This window comes from Lutra lutra, chromosome 8 (genome assembly GCF_902655055.1).
Source record: "Lutra lutra chromosome 8, mLutLut1.2, whole genome shotgun sequence".
In the NCBI taxonomy this organism is placed as follows: domain Eukaryota; kingdom Metazoa; phylum Chordata; class Mammalia; order Carnivora; family Mustelidae; genus Lutra; species Lutra lutra.
The window spans coordinates 97549612-97568045 of record NC_062285.1 but is presented as its reverse complement, the minus strand read 5'-3'; the positions used below and the strand labels follow the sequence as shown (position 1 = coordinate 97568045).

At 34.2% G+C, this 18434-nt stretch overlaps 1 protein-coding gene across 1 annotated transcript in view; it reads right to left on the bottom strand.

The window, feature by feature from the left end:
- Nucleotides 1-18434, bottom strand: part of CNOT2 (CCR4-NOT transcription complex subunit 2) — a 121382-nt gene that overhangs the window by 17690 nt on the left and 85258 nt on the right. The window contains 5 exon segments of the mRNA XM_047743357.1: nucleotides 620-742; nucleotides 3568-3647; nucleotides 6001-6183; nucleotides 6925-7072; nucleotides 17164-17230. Of these exon segments, the coding sequence (XP_047599313.1) occupies nucleotides 620-742; nucleotides 3568-3647; nucleotides 6001-6183; nucleotides 6925-7072; nucleotides 17164-17230 (601 nt within the window).

The window sequence follows — 18434 nt, the reverse complement described above, 5'->3', positions numbered from 1 at the left end:
TGGTTTTCAACAGAAGACAGTATTTTCTCCCATTGGACATTTGTCACTGTCTGGAGACACCTACGATTATCACAATGATGGGGAGGGGGTTACTACTGGCAACAAGTAGGCAGAGGCCAGGGAAATTGCTAAACATTCTACATCGCACACAACAGCCCCCTATTTACAAGGACTTATCTGACCCAAATGTCAGAAGTGTGGAGGTTAAGAAACTGGCTTAGAAAAAACCTTCCATGTGTGGTTGGTCATCATTAATCAATAAGAATGCAGGATTTAAATGAGTGACTTAAAAAACGCGTGATGAATTAAGAAAAGGCAGACCACAAATAATCACTAAGGTGTAGTAAGATAGAAATGTCACAAGAAAATAACCTCTGAGTACCAATTAGGATTTCCTTTTGGGGTTTCTATACAAACTGTTTGCCCATTTAACTTTTCTATCATGGTATTCTGGGAGGAAAATGCACTGTGCATGTATCAGCTCTGACAAAACTATACTACCCTGATTAGAAAACATATATGTGTGTGTGTACACACGTGCACATGCATATAAATGTGTAAATGCATGTGTGTGTGCAATGGAAAGTTTCCATTAGCCATCATTAAAAAGTTTAATTACCATAAGGAGCTCTTCAGCCAAGGGTTATTAATGGAGTTGGGTTACCACTTCCTTCCCTTCTGTTTCGATCTGCTAATGCTGGAAAATCTGAAAGGTCCAATCCTGTCACATTTTCACTTCCATCTAAATAATGAGAAAGAACATTAGTTACTGATTCTACAAGCATTTTATTTTAAGTAAGCTCTATGCCCAATATGGGGCTTGAACTCATGACCCAGAGATCAAGCGTCATATGCTCTACTAAGTCAGCCTGGCACCCAGATTCTACAAACATTTTAAAGAGATTATTGAAGACCAACCATAATGTAATTTGAAATGACAGTATCTTCTTCCTAAATAATACCCAGCACTGTACTAGATATGTGTAGGTGATCAGGTGAACTGATCTCACACAAAAGAATTTCATGAATAATTCAGTAAAGCAGTATGTAGCTAGCATAAAAAAAAATCTCAAATCCTAGTGACTTAAGACAGACAATAAGGAGTAAGGTGGGACATTATTTCCCCGAGAAGGGTGGCCTTCTAAAGTTACAGCTTGTCAGCTAACAAAAAAAAGACTGTTGTGATGTAATCGTTCTTTTCCTTATATCCAGAGACAGAGGTAGTATCTGGATGCTTGGAGCTTTAGTCATACACAGGTATGATAATGACAGTGCCTCTTGCAAATGACCAGAAGCTTATCTGAAACAGAGGCAGTGGAAGCAGAAACTCTAAGGATTTCTGTCCTGTGACCTACCTGTCCCATACACAAATGTGTGTGTGCATGTATATGTGTGTTTTACAGTTGGGAAATATAAGTAGGATTGTATGGACCAGGTTATAAGCAGGGTTCCCATGTCTGGCAGATGTGTGGAAAGCATGGGAATATGATACAAAGTCCAGAAGTTTATATTACTTATTACATAGTAGGCGCTCAATAAATAGATATTAAATGAATAAATTAATTATTGTTCATTTTAATTGAAAAAAAATTGGCTCACTTCCATTTAAAAATTAAAATTTAACCCAACATTTCTACTTTGCCTGTTTTATTTTTTAAAGATTTTATTTTTTAGTAATCTCCACACCCAATGTGGGGCTCAAACTCACAACCCCAAGGTTGAGTCACATGCTCTACCACCTGAGCCAGCCAGGCAGCCCCTCTATTTTGCCTATTTTAATTATCTCCTTGATTTCTTCTCAACTTTTATTATTCTATTATTCTTACAATCTTACATTCTTAATTTTTGAAGAATTTAATTTCCCACCTTAGTTCTAGCCTATATTATAGCTTTTCTTTAATCTTTGTTTTGTCTAATGTTTTAATGTTTTATAGCATTTTCAATTTATTTGGCCTTTCAGTTAATTTTTAACTTTTCTCCAAGTTCCATAATTAGAAGAATCTCAGAAACTAATTATCTCAAGATTACTTTGTTGATAGAAAAACAGAACACTCTATTAACATTCTAAATCAAGTTTCAATTTAAAAATATGAAAAGTAAAATATAAAATCATGCCCACTATTTCTAAACCAATTGTAGTTTATGAACTTTTAAAAAGATACTACTACATAAAAAGACAACCGATATTTATACAGTGTTTCAAGTTATAAAAGTAATCTTACTTGAATTATTATAGTTACACAGTTATAAATTAACTAGAAACGCTGAATATATATTAACTTTTAACACACATCTTCAAGTCCTGTAAGATGGAATTAAAAATGGTCATATTATCGGAGAATAATTTTAACCTAAAAATTAGTTAGTAAACCCCCAAGTTATATTTTTAGGTAAAGACTTGGAAACAATTTCTCTAAAAATAGTTAAAATTTACTTAAAACTGAATTTTAGACATAATTTAAAAATTTATGGAAGTGTATAAAACCATAATTCAGAATATAAGACACATTGTTACTTTATGATCCATTCAGGAAAAAAAGAATAACTTGTCAATTAAACTATAATACACAGCCTGATTTCAGAGATGATATGAAAAAAGTGCGCATTTCAGAAACAACAGGAACATGGTACTTCGTAGCATTTTAACACCTTGAACACAAAACTGTAATTTTTAAATGCTAAAATTTGGAATTTTAAAGTCTCATTTGATCAATCTATGCTGCTGAACATATAATAACACTTAAAAATTAAAAGCTCATAGTCACAAATGACATTTCATTACTAAATCCTGTCTCCTGCTTCCACATATGCTACATTCCACTGATCATTCTTTCCCTTCCATTTCCTTTATGTATAGATCTCTCTGAATGATCACATTCATTATTTTTGCTCCTATGGCCATACAACATCCTTTATATCTTTTCTCAGGAAAGGGTCTGGAGGCAAGGGTGGAAGAGGGTGAAACCTGAAGCAGAATAGAAATAAAGCCTCTTGTTCTCTTTCTCTGAAGCAGTTGATAAAAGAAATAAACCAACAGACCACAGGAATTCAAAATCAGAATTCTATGTAATTAAAATTTACACATAAAACTGGATAAAAAAACCCCCAAGGGTTAAATGCCAATTATTAAAATTATTAAGAAAAAATTGTTAAGTGCTCCAATATAATTTTAGAGGTTTCTTCAGTCTAGGTCTCTATAGCCAGAATACCATACCACTCAATCTAATTTAGACTGCAGTGACAGGACTGAAGCTAGAAAATGCTCTTGAAGCAAAAGATATTCTGAGGCAATAGACTAAATTAATGTTTAGGCTTTCTCTAGGTGTTAAGGAAATAGTCCTAAAGTTATAACATTATGCTATTACCATATCAAGTGAAAAAATATATTTAAATATCTCTCAACTATTCACTGAATTAAATCCTATTCCTGTCAAATCCTCACTAAATTAAATTCTACCAGTTTAACACAAAAATCCTATAATATTTTAAGACCAGTATGTTGAATTGCTTTATATTTCAAAGATCTACCATATTTTTTATAGGTTACTACCTCCAGAATAAGCTTACCTGTTCCATTAAAAATGTTACTTGATAAGGAGTTATTCATTCCAAATGCCTGATTCCTGTTCATTCCAAATCCAGACATACTGGGTACATAGAAAATAATTTTAGATATACAGTAAGAACACTAACTTTTAGATGAAGAAAAACAAAAGTGTATACTTTTGATCTCCTCATATAAAACAACAGTATGTTTTTAAAAACAAATACTAATTTTATTTTTCTGAGTTTAACCTTTATTTAAAAACCCTCCTGAAGTCCTTCCATGAATAACTGAGAACCAAAATGTCTTAAACAGATGATTTAAAAAACAAAAACAAAAACAAAAACAAAAACAAAGAATTTGCACATAAGCCTTGAGGAAAACAGAGATTAATAGTACTATTTTAGGTACTTGGAGAGCCAACTTACTGGATACACTGGCAGACGTAACTAACCTTAAAAACATGCAGTTTAGAGCATAACTATTTTTCCTGAATATTTGTTTTCCTTCCACTACTGGTAAGTATACCATTTACCATTATCACTTTCCATAAAAGATCATCTTTCATACAGAGTTTTCCCCATCTAGAATCTAAACGCCTCATGGACAGGATCTATGTCATGGTCATCTCTGCATCCTCTGCCTTCATTGTTCAGGAGGATAAAACAGGCACTCAATAAATGTTTCATTTACCTGAATTAAATGGTGCTTTTCTTTAACTAAGTTTAGTGTTCTAAAAAAAAAAAAAAATGTCATTCTAATCTAAATATAGTTTATCTTTCAGCTACCTAAAAGAAAAAAGCAAATCTCTCCATAGAACCCTCCATTCTAAATTAATGCACAACTGGTACTTGATAAGTTACAAATGCCTCCTTTTTCTGCAAAAGGCTAAACATGAGAGAACAGAAACAAGTCTGAACTTAAAGCAAAGCCAGAAGTAATTAAGAATGTCAAAAACAGCTATTAATGCAAATTCTACAATGAAAGTATGCAACTTTAACATTAAATAATCTGACAAAAGACAGTGTTATCAGTGTTATGAGTAGGGTTAAACTGTTTGTGGAAATGATGGGGTTTTTTGGTTTTGTTTTTTTGTGTGTGTGTAACTTTGTAAAACTATGGCCAAACAATATTTTCACAAAACATGGAGCTGGTGAAACACCACCACTCTGGAGAAGAGTAGGAAAGCCATCAGAAACACTTGTTTAATTAATAGCATGTTAGAATTGTTGATATAGGTACCTTCAAACACTGAAGGGATGAAAACATACTATAACAAATACAACTTATCAATAGTAATAAGCAGGGTTATAGAGAGACCCATGTTTCATTGACAATTTATAAATAATGTGTTTTTTAGAAACAAAATGTGAAAAAATATGGTAAGGCAAAAATTTAAATACACATTCAACGAACAATACTATAAGAAAAGATGTGATAAAGTCCAAGAAGTATATGATTAGGAAGCTATTAAGTAGATAAGAATTTTGATGACCCTTTACAAATAGTAGTTATTTTTAAAATTAAGAGTAGTAAATTATTAAGAGAAATACTCATAAATCTAAATAAAAGAACTAGAGCTCATGGGATAAAGATCAAACAGGAAATGTGCCAATAACCTATTTTTAATCCACATTTTACAAGCAGTAGATGAAAGAAAGTGAATTAAATGGGTGAGATGATAGCAAATAGATCAAGATCCTTTTTTCTCATACAGTTCCCCATTTTAAAAAAGGGGGTGAAAAAAATTGGCATAATTAAACACAATTTTTTCAAGATACAAAGCCTTACACTGCATTACTCTCATATAAATTACCCGAACAGCTTAAAAATCCTAATAAATGGACAACTGGTCTTCGTATTGTCATTATCACTTGCACAGTAAACATATGCAAATGGAAGTGCAAAAAGGAGTGAAAAAACACAACAGCTTATCTTCTTATTTTAAATCCCAGAACATGACACTATTTTCGAATATTATAAATGTAGTCTTAAAAAGTCTTTGGTCATTAAGTCTCCAAAGCACAAAACTGAATTTCAGTTGAAAGAGTACTAAACCAAAGCATAAGGAAAGCAAGGCAGTAATAGTCAAACATATCCCCACTACTGTTCCTAAGTCTGGAACTCTTACATATAAGTGGCCAGCCTTTTAACCGACAAAGGACATAAGCACAAAAATTTGCCTAGTGGCAACTTAAGAACAATTCTTTTCTAACAATAACAAAAAACCTCTAATGTGCTTTCCAAAATCAAACTAACTTTCAAAGGAGTGTCTTTAAGTTTGGGGAGACTGAAGTTGTAACATATAACAGAAAGAGAATCTTTGGTCATAAAAATATGATGAAACAAACTTATGAGACAGAAGCCAAGACTCAAGAACAGAATGTTGAGTATGAGAAGGCAAATTTGAAAATATCCAGAAAAACAATGACACACAGTATCAGTAAACATCTTACCTGTTCACAGTAAAAGGCTGTCGAGAAGGCTGCTGCTTTGGCATACATATTATGCTTGGCGAGCTTCTGTTGGGGCTACCTAACCCTGAACTGCTCATGCTATTTGTCCTGCTAGGAATTCCAATGCCCTGACCAACCTGGGAGTGGTTCATCATATTCCTAGGATTCATAGGCAAAATACCCCTGAAAAAGAAGTCCATTATACTAAATAAGCTCTCTACAATCACTCATTAAAATTCTCTGTAAATAATCAATTGGCCTAACCCCAGAACCTCAAATATACTTTCAAATTACACCACTAATTTTCATTAATTTAATTCTTTTGTCTGGTCATTCTAGCTCTTTGAAAAGTCAAACAAACCAACAAGAAATCAGGTAAATTATAGCAGAACTAGTATAAGGTGATATTTAAGATGAGAAAACTATTGGTGTGACTAGGACATAAAATAATACAAATGTATTTCATGCATTTATTTAAAATAAGTTCATTCCAAATGTATGTCATTCTATCTTTTTCAAACTAATATGCATCATCTCTGTAATCAATCTTGTTTTATTTTACTCACTAGAGCCATGTATGTGTGTTGAGGGAGCAATAATCATAATTATCTGAGGAATGATTTTAAATTGCACATCCTCTTTTGAGGAAGAGCTGACTTCTGAAAAAGCTCCCCAGGTGGTGATTAACCCTTGATACCCACCCCGCTGACAACCAGTATGCTAGAAGCATGATAAAAACATCTTACACTATCCTTATCAATTTGCAGTGAAATAAAATGAGCATAGGGTATTAACTTTCTTTTCCTCAGTGAAAGGCACTGAGCCAGAAAAATGAAATAATTAGTTATCTTATTAAAAAACTAAAATGCTTGCTTACTCTACAAAGATACATTTTGAGAAATATTCTGGTCCATCAATAAATACCTGCTTGGAGATGGAGGCGTGTGAAGTGACATTGTTGGTACCCCTGTTGTTGGCGTGACGTGGCTCGGTAACTGAGTGCCTTGTGATAAGCTGCGATTTAACTGAGGGGTATTGTTGCTCATCCCCCTCATTGGAAGGCCTAGTGCACCTATTAAAAAAATTCAGAAGAAGGAAATTCATTGCCATCAGGAATGAAATTGTTATCCATCTTCTGGAATTGGCAATTTAAAACATTTTTAAATGACCTAACATGTAATATAGTATGCAAATTTTTAATGGATATTTCAATTCACTCCAAATGGACTCTGATTTTAACAAAAATGTTCTAATCTGAAATTTAATGAGTGGATACTGCCTTCATATTTCTATCTTCTGTTCATATTTCTATTTTATAATAAACTATGTCTGCCAATGGTTTTAACAAATTAGATGACTTGTTTCAATGAAAACATTTTGTACAAATATGGCTTTAAGAAATTTGCAATCTTGTGTTTTTATGTTTTAAAATCATAACTGAGGTACACAGATATTTAACCCCACTTTGCTGAAGTAGCTTTAATTTTTATATGATCCTTTTAAAATGCATTTAAGAAATCTCTACTACTATTTATACATACATATTTCTCAACATTATAATTTTTTACAAACCCAACATAAAATGTCAGCAACTGCTAAAAATCTCAAGCTGATACTATGAGAGACAGGAATTTAAAACATTTAAGTTTTCAAAGTATAGCAACCTTCCATTTATCTAGTACTCCTGGGGAGAGATGCAAAAGAATGGATGTGTTCCAATAGGTATATTTTACAGACTATTTAAGTTTCACCATTCAGATATAAAACATAAAAAAAAATATTGGGATAAATATTTCAAAAATGTATGACATATTTCCTTTTATTAATATGAAATATAAATTACTGATTTCTTAATGATTCATAAATGCCATGGATATCTAATATTCTAGATCTTTAGATATCGTTCCTACCCCTTTCATCCCTCAGAGTAAGGATGTCCAGCTGTCACCAGTTATCATATCTGCCTATGGATGCCTCCACTTCCTGACCCACCTTTTCAGTGCTTTCTGCTTCTAGTCAGTTGTGAAACAGCCTATCAATCAACAAAACTTACTCCTAACCGGAAGTTAAATAAAAGTGATAAGATGAAAAGCAAATGAATACATAGTTACTTTAGTGCTAGGGATTTAAAGTGACTTTTTTCTTCCGTTTCTGATCTAATTCCAAAAGCAAGAATTTCAAGGACCTGAGTATTTTGAAACTGTGACCTCCAAAAACTGGTGTGTATATATATGTTCTGAATGGTTTACTTCAAATACTTTTGTAACATTTACCTTTGGCATAACAATGTCATACCTAACCTAAGGACAGCAGTGGGCCACAAAAATTCCACTGGAATCTGCCAGCTACGGTACTCAACTTATAGCCTAACTTTGCTTCTCAACTGAATGAACCCAATAAATCCAACTCAATGTAGCTACTATGTTCTGTGTACTAGGTGTACTCCTTTCAGTCAGGTTCCATTAGGACGAGAGGTGAGTTCTACCTTTCTTTCAATGACAGGAAGGGAATGAACTGGCCTACTAGATTATATGCTGGTTTAGTTCATCATATGTATGTCTGGTCCCTACAAGTTTCGTGACCGTGAATGTACCACTATGTGCAAACGTGTTCTCTGAATCTGGGACACAATAAGGAAAAATGAGATGAAAAATTAGCCATATAAGATTCTTCAGAAGAAATCAGTCTTTCTCTTAAGCCACTCTAGTTTTCCTGATTGCCCTCTAGATGCTCCCACAGTGAACCACCAAAGTGATACTTTTCATATGCATTCAATAAACATTTATTGAGTGCCTACTATGTGCCAAGCACTGTGCTAGCTGCTGGGGATACAGCAGTGAACAAGACAGAAAAGCTCCTACCCTCGGGGAGTTTATATCCTTCTCCCCAAATAATGCTGTCCTAAAATCAGCAACAGCTGCGAATTAACCACAGGAATGTGTTTCACACAATTACTGACCACACCAAGAAATATACAATTTTAGAGCCAGAAGGGACCTTAAAGATCACCTAGTCCAATGTTCGCATTTTACAGATGAGGAATCTGAGCCTCAGATGAGTTAACTGCCTTCTCCAAGGTGACACAAAGAACCAAGACTAGAATTTAGATCTCTTAACTCCTAGTGTTCTTCACAGCAGCCTTATGGGAGCCTCACAGAACACTAAGTGATCACCCTTTGTGTCTACCAATTTGTAACACCTCTTGCCTATTTTATGTTTTCTCTTGCTTTCTTTTTCTTTTTAAAAATATTTACTTCAAATTTTTTTCTAAACCTCCATTTTCTGGTCTCTTCCCTCCATTTTCCTTCTCCCTTTCTTGTTTATACCTGTTCAAGTTTTCTTTCTCCTAATTTTACTTTCCCTTTCCTTTTCACTCTCATAACTTTATCATTTTAAATAAACATACACTTCCCAAAAATCTAGTACCCTCTGGCTGTTTTCTAATAATCAATGCCTTACAAAACTCATTGAGATTTGTTTACTTTAATCCTTCATATACATATTATTCTATGTTGTATTATGAAAATCTAGAACTTCAGAGTAACTAGAGATTATCCATAGCAAAAAACTTTTGGAGATGAAAACAAGAATGTATGATTATTTAATCAATTAGGGACTGGCACATGAGCTAATTTATAGTGCTGAGAATGGAGGAAGACAATATGAAATAAACTCAAAGATTAGTGTCTACTTTTATTTTTCCTTCAACACTCGATTTCATAAAACAGCTAATAATAAATTCAGTCTGAACTGCATTTTGTTGAACTAGGGAGGTATGAAAAAAAGGAGTACATCAATTTCAAATAGGATCATCAAGCTTTAAATACCTTAAAAAGCTAGTTCAAATTCAATTAAAAACCGAATTCTTTTAAAGCATGAAGAGTATCACTGATAGGAACATACAAAGATTTATTTTTAGGAAACAAAATATACTAAATCTTTAAATTTGAGTTACTTCAGTCTAACAATTATAACTGGGTAAGGTCAAAGACAGAACTTTACTCTTTTAGTAATATATTTAGAAACAATCACAGAAAATCATCTCCAAAATATTTTACCAAGAAGAAGACATGCAAGCCAAAAGAGAATACCAGGGGAAAAAGACTCATAAAAAAATCTGGCATAAAATAATCACAATAGGTAAAAAATATAAATGAGGAATAAATGAACAAAAAAAGCTAAAAAGTAGCTAAAAAGGTTATAGTTCTGAATCAAATTTTTCCTTCAACCTGACAAACTGCTAATGAAGAATAATACAATATTAGGAGAAATATATGAACATACTCAAAGTAGATTCCTACCTCTAATTTGGCAGGGTGCTAAACAGAGAATGAACTGAATTAATTGACCATTTTTCAGAAATCCAAAGGAATATGATCTAAGAAATGCTTCCATGAATTATTCCCACCATACAAACGGATTAACAGCACATCCCTTAAATATCTTATGCCTCCTTTATTCAATCTTTTGCTAAAAACAAACAATATTAATAATATAAGTTATAAGAAAAAATCCAATCACAGCAATCAAATCCTTGAATACTCATACTTAAATCAAGTCTCCTGAAGGAGAAGGATACAAAGTCCCTAACTGCTGCCAAAGGGCTTAAAGCACACACTCCCCCTTCTATTTATTTCCAAAGCAACTAGTTTATCCTAGGAACCCACTGTCCTGTCCACACTGATGAACAACTAAACCTTCTAACCTCCAACCTGTCCTCACATCTTACTCCAATCTGCCCCATACTCAGCTGCTTTATCTTCTCTGTACCATTAAGTATTTTCCTTCATTAAAATCAAAGAATTTTAGAGATAGAAAAGTCTCCAGAGATCATCCAACTAAGTTACAGATAAAGAACATCAAGAATTAAGTTACTTGCCAAAAATCACAATGAAGAATAAAAGTAACAATCCAATTTCTTAACTCTTATTTTCATCCTTTTTCCGACCAACTACTTTCCACTTCTTATAGTAGTTGCTAACTTTTACATCACCTGTGGAACACTAATGTCTGGGTCCCACGCCTAGAAATTGTCACTCAGTCTGAACGCTGGCAATTCATGACTAGAGAGATTAAAAAAAAAAAAAAAAAACTCTCCAGGTGTTTTTAGGGGTATAGCCAGAGTTGAGAACCATTGCCCATTAATATTATATTTAATCACAGTTTAGTCTTTTAAACTTCTCTGTCAGGACTGAAAAGATTCTTCTAATCTCTGGGATTTTTGTTTGTTTGTTTGGATCCCAGCTTTACTGAGATAGAACTGACATATCTCTTCCTAATTAATATTTTACTCACTCCAATATAAGCTCTTTTTATATACCACATACTTTACTTACTATCCTTTCCCTGGTCCTCTCTCCAAATCTGTCCCTGCACTTTTATTCGTATCTGTCTCCTCACCTGGAATACATCCCCTTCTCTCATCCTATAGAAATACAGAAGAGTATCTTAAAAAAAAAAAAAAAAATCATGATGCAGCTGTTTACACACAGCACATGTTTAGTGTGCTCTGATGAATATGGGAGAGACCACTAACTCAGATGTGAAAGTAAAATGGATTCGGAATCAGAAAATGTTTCCGGGAGGACACAGTATATGAATTAAATAATGAAAGAAACCTAGTCAGGTACTTGGGGGTGGTGATGAGGAGGGATCAGGAAGGTAAAAATGTTGAAACAGCTGAGCCTGAAAATGGCAAGATAAAAGAAGAGAAGGACAAGTGATATGCCTGGGGGAGGAGTGGGTTTGCTTTTGAGTACTAAGGGGTGTACGTGACAAGATACATGGATGGAGTTAACTGGCTTCAACATCCTCAACTAGGAAAAGCTGATGTTATGGTAGAACTGGGAGAGAGTACCTGCAAACGCTTGGGTAGAGCTTTACAGCAACTGGCACTCTACCTATGGAACATCCATGTGAAGCTCCTAAGTATAGTCTGTACTCCTCAACCTAAGTTGCCATTACAGATTCATGTCACCCATTCACAAAGTAATGCAGATCTCAAACCTAAGCAATCCTAAGTCTCTCTCTTTCACATCCTCTACCACCAAATAATATTAGCTCTATCTCTGAAATATCCCAAATCTGACCACTTCTTAACACCTCTACCCGCAGTCCACGTCATCCTATTTTCTTGGCTGGACTACTGAAGCATTAGCCTAGTCTTGCTCTCTCTTATTATCTGTCCTAGTCCATTTGCTACAGAGCAAAGTGGTCTTTTTAAAATGAAACTGTATCTTAAAATCCTTCCCGTTAAACTTAGAATAAACCCAAATCATTACAAGACTCCATGATCTGACACCTGGTACTCCATTAACCGTATGCTTTCTTTGTTCACTACACTAGCCTTCTCACTCTTCCTGTAATACATTCAGTTCTTTCTTGCTTTCTCATGAGTAAGCACTTTCCCATTTGCTGTTGTCTGTACCTAAAAACCTCTCTATCAGATCTTTCCAAAGATTTCCCTTTCTCAACATTGAGGTTTTCATTCAAATACCACCTCCTCAGAAGATAGCCTCTTTGTCTGCTCTATCCCTTAATCTGACTTGATTTTTATAGTATTTACTAGAATCATCTTATTTACTTAGTTGTCTGCATGATTATTCTTTCTTCATTAAAATGTAAGCTCCACAAAAAAGATATCAAAGATCTTTGATATTTGCCATTCTCTTAGCTCTTGGAATAGTATTTCACTCATGGTAGAGGTAGCTAACTAAATACTACCCTAATGCTCTGGTCAGTAGACCCTTGAAATCTGTGGATTTAAACATTTGTTGTTTCTACTATGTGCTAATGGCCCTCTAGGGTCATGACATTCAGTAAGCAGTATAGGATCCAGGTTTCAAAGAAACTTCTGTTCTCATGTTAACACAGTTACACTTACTAGGTAATGTAATCCTGGCTCTACTACTTACTGCCTGTAAAACCTTGTGCAAATCCCTTAACCTCTTTCGGATAGATGTGAAGATTAAATGAACTGATTCACATAAAATATTTAAAACAGCACCTGACACGCAGTAAATACATAATTAATTCTTAGTCTTGGGGAAGTGGCTGGGGTGGAATGTGAAACATGCCTATGCAAAAAAAAAAAAAAAAAAAAAAAGAGAGAGTGAGTCAACAGGTGGTCCTAAAGGTGAAGGTGAAGATTACAGTCTAATGAACTAATGGTTTTCACCAGAAAATCATTGTTTTCTGTGGGAAAACTGTATGCTATAGCTCTGTTCTTGACCTTGGAAAGTGGTAAAGATCTTGAGAAATGTCCCACAGTACTGTAAAGACTGTACTTCTTGAATGAAATCAATCAACAGCCTAGTTAAGTTTCCCTTGCCTTGATAAACCAGACCACTCCCAAATCTACCCCATGCTGGGGGTGTTGTTCCCACTACTAGAACAACCTTATCCAGTCTCTTCAAGGCCAATGACAAACATGACTTCATCTGTAAATCCCTTCCTGATTATTCTCCAAGATACGTGATTACTCCCACCTCTGAAATGTCTAGAAAACTCTACTACTTCCTTTGCTCTGTAGGAAAATAACTTGTGTACTTATCTACATTACATGTAGGAACCATATCTTGCTCAACATGCATTCAATAAACATTTCTGAGCGCCTGTCATGTACAGAATACTAAGGATACAAAAGCAAAGGAAGACCTGCAATGAACAAATGTGGCAACAGAATAGCAGTATGTATTCTGTACAGGGATGGCAGGAAAGAGCCTCTACCACTATGCAGCATAATGCCATTAAATGGTAGGCACTCAGTAAGTATCTATTAAACTCCTTCTTGAAGCTTTTCCTTACCACTGTAGCTCACTGTGCTCTTCTCTCTAAACCCTAAGTCTGTCCAACCAATTCAGTATGATACCTTTCAACCTATGTATCAACACTGTAGGCTGTTATAAACATTTTATATATAAATGTCTTGACCTCCCAAACTAATACTGTGTGCTTGAGAGCAAGAACTCCCAGAATATTAATTCAAGTATCTGTTAAATGTTCCTATAATTTCTTGAAGCTACTAAAATCTGTCACTGGCCTAACCACACTATCAGTAGCATCACTTCTGAATCACCCCACCTGTGCTCTGGTTCTCCACAAAACTCATTTCAGTGTTGTTAAAACAAGAGGCCAAATAAATGTTGCTAAGCATGAGAATATGCCACTGCTCTCAAGTTGGGAGTCCAGATCCCAGAAAGACAAGTTTCTTTCTTTCCCCAGCTAGATGACTGGGTCCTCTGAGAGTTCAGGTACAAGTGCGTTATCATGGATTCATCCTGACGGTTAGTTAACCTATGTGCCTATAAGACAGTAGGCATGCAGGAAGCACTCAGTAAATAATAGTTGCCCTTTTCTCCAAAACTCTAAGGCTCTAAATCCTGTTGGTAAAAAAGTAAAAGTGACCCCAACTTTATTACCACTTAATTTTAATGCACTGAATATCAAGGAGAGATTAAATTCCTGGTTCCCAGGGGGTCTTTAAATTTATAAGGTACACCTAAAATCTTATGCACACTTGCAAAGAAAACAAGTAGAAAACATCATGTAACTTGAATATAAGATTTTGTTCAATGGCTTCTATAGTTATCATTTGGTGCACTGTATTCACATGAATGTCTAGATGAAAAATCAGTTACATACTTGGATACAATCGGACTATACGGGGATCTGTAATCATACAAGCCCCTAGTGCAGCACTTTCTAGGCACCCTTATATATCACACAATTACTTCCACCCAAATCTGGCAAAATGTAGGTTTCAGCAGCTCTGTATCCATTCCAAGAGGAACGTCCTCCCTTGTTTAATCTCAAGAACACAAAACAGATAGTAGACCCCTATTTTAATGGTAAAAATTCCTACTGAACTTTGCCAATCTGAATACAGAGTTAATGGTAGTATTCAATACACTCGTGAAGCAAAAGAACATTCAGTTTTATCAAACCTAATGTACAATTACAATTTGTTGCCATAACATCACTAACTTTTCCACCTGCTATTCCTTCTACCTCTCCATCCTTTATGACAGTTAGCTCCTCAAGTTTTATCATTCTAATTTATACTACTGAAACCCGGACCCTCAAGTCCCACAGGGTAGCTGGTGTTCTCTCTGACAAGGTGTATGTTCAGAGTACTCATCAGCTAACAGCTATTTGGCCCTAGGGTGTGTCCTAACAGATAGGAGAGACTGGGAATCCAGCCTTTGTCTTTTTTCATTAGTTGCAGTTTTCTACATCTGAACCCTGGAAAGGAGTAACTGCACCCTGACTTGACACATTTCAGTTCCAACTGACCTAAGGTTCAATTTTTCTGTAGACTAATACCTACACTGTCAGTTAAAAAAGACTAAACTGTACATTGAAAATGCTGATTACAACTGCTACAGGAATACAGTCATTTAATATACTAAATTCCAGAAGGAAATATCTGTTATATGTGATTTCTTTTTAACCTGAATACCTTAAAATACTTTTTCTAATGAAAATAACTTTGCTCATTTACTAATCTTTGTATATCCCTAATAATCAGCACAATCATTTTACACAAATTAAGAAGCTATATCTAATACCAATAAAATAACTATATTTCAAACTTAACCCATTCCGTATCTTAGCCCAATTACAATTTCACATTTGTAGGTTAAAAAATGACATCAGATTCTAGAAGTCCATATGGCTGATTATACTGTAAAATAATTGCCATCCTCCTTCACAAAATAACCTTAGCTTCTCAAATATAATTTTTCTCCATTCCATATCTATTTTCTGTTGCGATAAATTGTGGGCTTTAAAAAGAAAACAAAGGAAGTTCTTTGCAGTTACTCTATAGAAATAAAGGGTAGCTTTAAAATTACTAGGTATTTTCATAATAAGGGTTGCCCAGGAAGGTGAAAGTAGTAGGTTTCGTACTTCATTTAGTAGGCTAAATGAAGCAAATAACTAGCTAATAATATCCCCTCAACAATTAGGAAAAACATTTGTGAATAAATGAAGCAACACCTCTTTAACGCAATATAAAGCTTTTAAAAAATGTTTTCCATTTAATTAGAGGAAAACTGCTAATATTTGTAACCAATTAATGATTTTATTTACTAACGTGTTAACAAAATTGCACACCACAGCAAAATGAGGAGGAAGAAAAAAGTAGATGGAAGCTATATTTGTCTAACATAGTAAGTTTCTTCCCCCTATTAAACTTCAAAATAAATCTAAAGAATAAAGTGGTCTGACAAACTATTCTGATACCTATCAAAACTTTATTTTATTATACTAGAAAAGGGTTCCAAATCAAATAACTTGATTTTTATTTGAAGCTGGTTAAGATACTCAGTCATCAGACTGTTTTTTCCAGTTACTCTATGTCCTATAATCTTGGATGGGAATTTATATCCCTTTTAATACTCCCCTTCTGTTAACAGATGAGAGATCAGCAGTCTCTGACATTAACAGAGATAATAAAATCTTATTAATATTTAACAGTTTGGAAAATTAATGGAAAAAACAGGAAGATTTTATAACTTAGTTTTATAAAAATTTTATGTGATAATAATAGCAAACATTTATTGAGCGCTTACTATGCGCCAGGCACTGTGCTAAGCGCTATAAAAGCATTACAGTACTTAAAAAGAAATAAAATCTTATATGTAGAAAAAGCATTAAACTGTGAGTCAAAAACATATATTCTATATCCAGATGAGCGAAACTAAAAGAAGAAATATTTGCTAAACAAAGAGCATTTTGCAGACTGTTAAGTAATGGTCCTTCATTAATAAAAAGGCCAAAACCCACAAACAAAACCACCCATTTAACTGACCAAACAAAAAAGTTTAACTTCCTCTAACTGAAAACACAGAGGAGGTCTATTTTTTTATTTGTTTAGCAAATTCTTCAAAAACATTGTACTGCAAAGGAACAGACAGATACAAACGATGTAAAAATAACTTCCAGTCTTTCCTACACCCAAATAATAACAAATTTTGAATTAGAAAAGGTCTGAAATAATGAGGTTTTCCTATGTTAAGTGAAATAAGGAAAACTGAAAATTAAAAATCTTTCCTTTTAAATCCTAGAATTGACCCAGAAGGGCAGCACTGGTTGTTCTTTATTTTGTAGCTATTTTTTTTCCTTAAATAAAGCATCCCAGAATAAATACAAAATTCTTACTTTGTTGCCCGTATAAACTTGCCCCAAACTGAGACAGCTGACCTGATGTAGATGGTGATGCCAGCATCTAGAAACAAATTAATTATATTAGAGCATAAAGAAAGTACACAAAGCAATACATTTACACGTTATGAATCTGTACAACACATAGTATGTGAGAGCCAAACCACATTTCCCATTCTTCAAAAAAACATAAAATAAACATTACATAATAAATTGTTTCTTAAGAAAATATTACAATTGGATAAAATAAAAATGTACAAACAAAACTAATTTGATTACAAGGTTTCTTCTTTCAAGTTACTCTAAAGAAACTATAGCAGCATCATTACTTCACTTAAAAAACAAAAAAAAAAACAGGCTAACAAAAACATGAAGACAGTATCTCAAAAAGTTAGCCTCTATAAATTTAAATAAGTCTAATTATTGATCTTTAGATAATATATTAAGCTAAATTCTAAATTCAGTTTATGTAAAGTTGAAAATAAAATTACCTGAACAAACAAGTTTTGTTTTGTAAAAATATTACCCAACATTTATATATGCAAATAGTTTATGTATAAAATGGGTAGAAAAATCTAACAAACATACAATCATATAATAAATGGAGAGATGACAAAATACCAAAGGACAAGTCAAAATTACTTACAAAAATATATAGGTATGGTATATAATGTATACTGTTAGTGAGTGATGTGACTTTCATGGACTTTTTAAATAAACGTTTTATTTTATTTTTTATTTTTAAATATTTATTTATTTGACAGACAGAGATCCAAGTAGGCAAAGAGGCAGGCAGGGCGGGGGGGCAGGTTCCCTGCTAAGCAGAGAGCCCAATGCGGGGCTCGACCCAAGGACCCTAAGATCATGACCTGAGCCAAAGGCAGGAGGGGCTTAACCCACTGAGCCACCCAGGTGCCCCTTTCATGGACTTTTTTTTTTTTTTTTTTAAGAATGAGAAGAGAGAGCACTAGAGGGGAGAGGTCAGAGGGAGAAGCAGACCCCCTGCCGAGCAGGGAGCCCGATGTGGTACTAGATCCTGGGACTCTAGACCATGACCTCTAGACCATGACTGAAGGCAGCTGCTTAATCAACTGAGCCACCCAGGTGCCCCCCTTTCATGGACTTCTTAACAGTGCCTTTCAATTTACTGCATCAGCACCTTTTTTCCTAATAGAATACACATCTTCTTTGAGGGCATGTTATATTCATGGAACACGTTACCTGTATTTTTTATTTCCTCAGAGACTGGCATTGCATGCGCAGTGCTA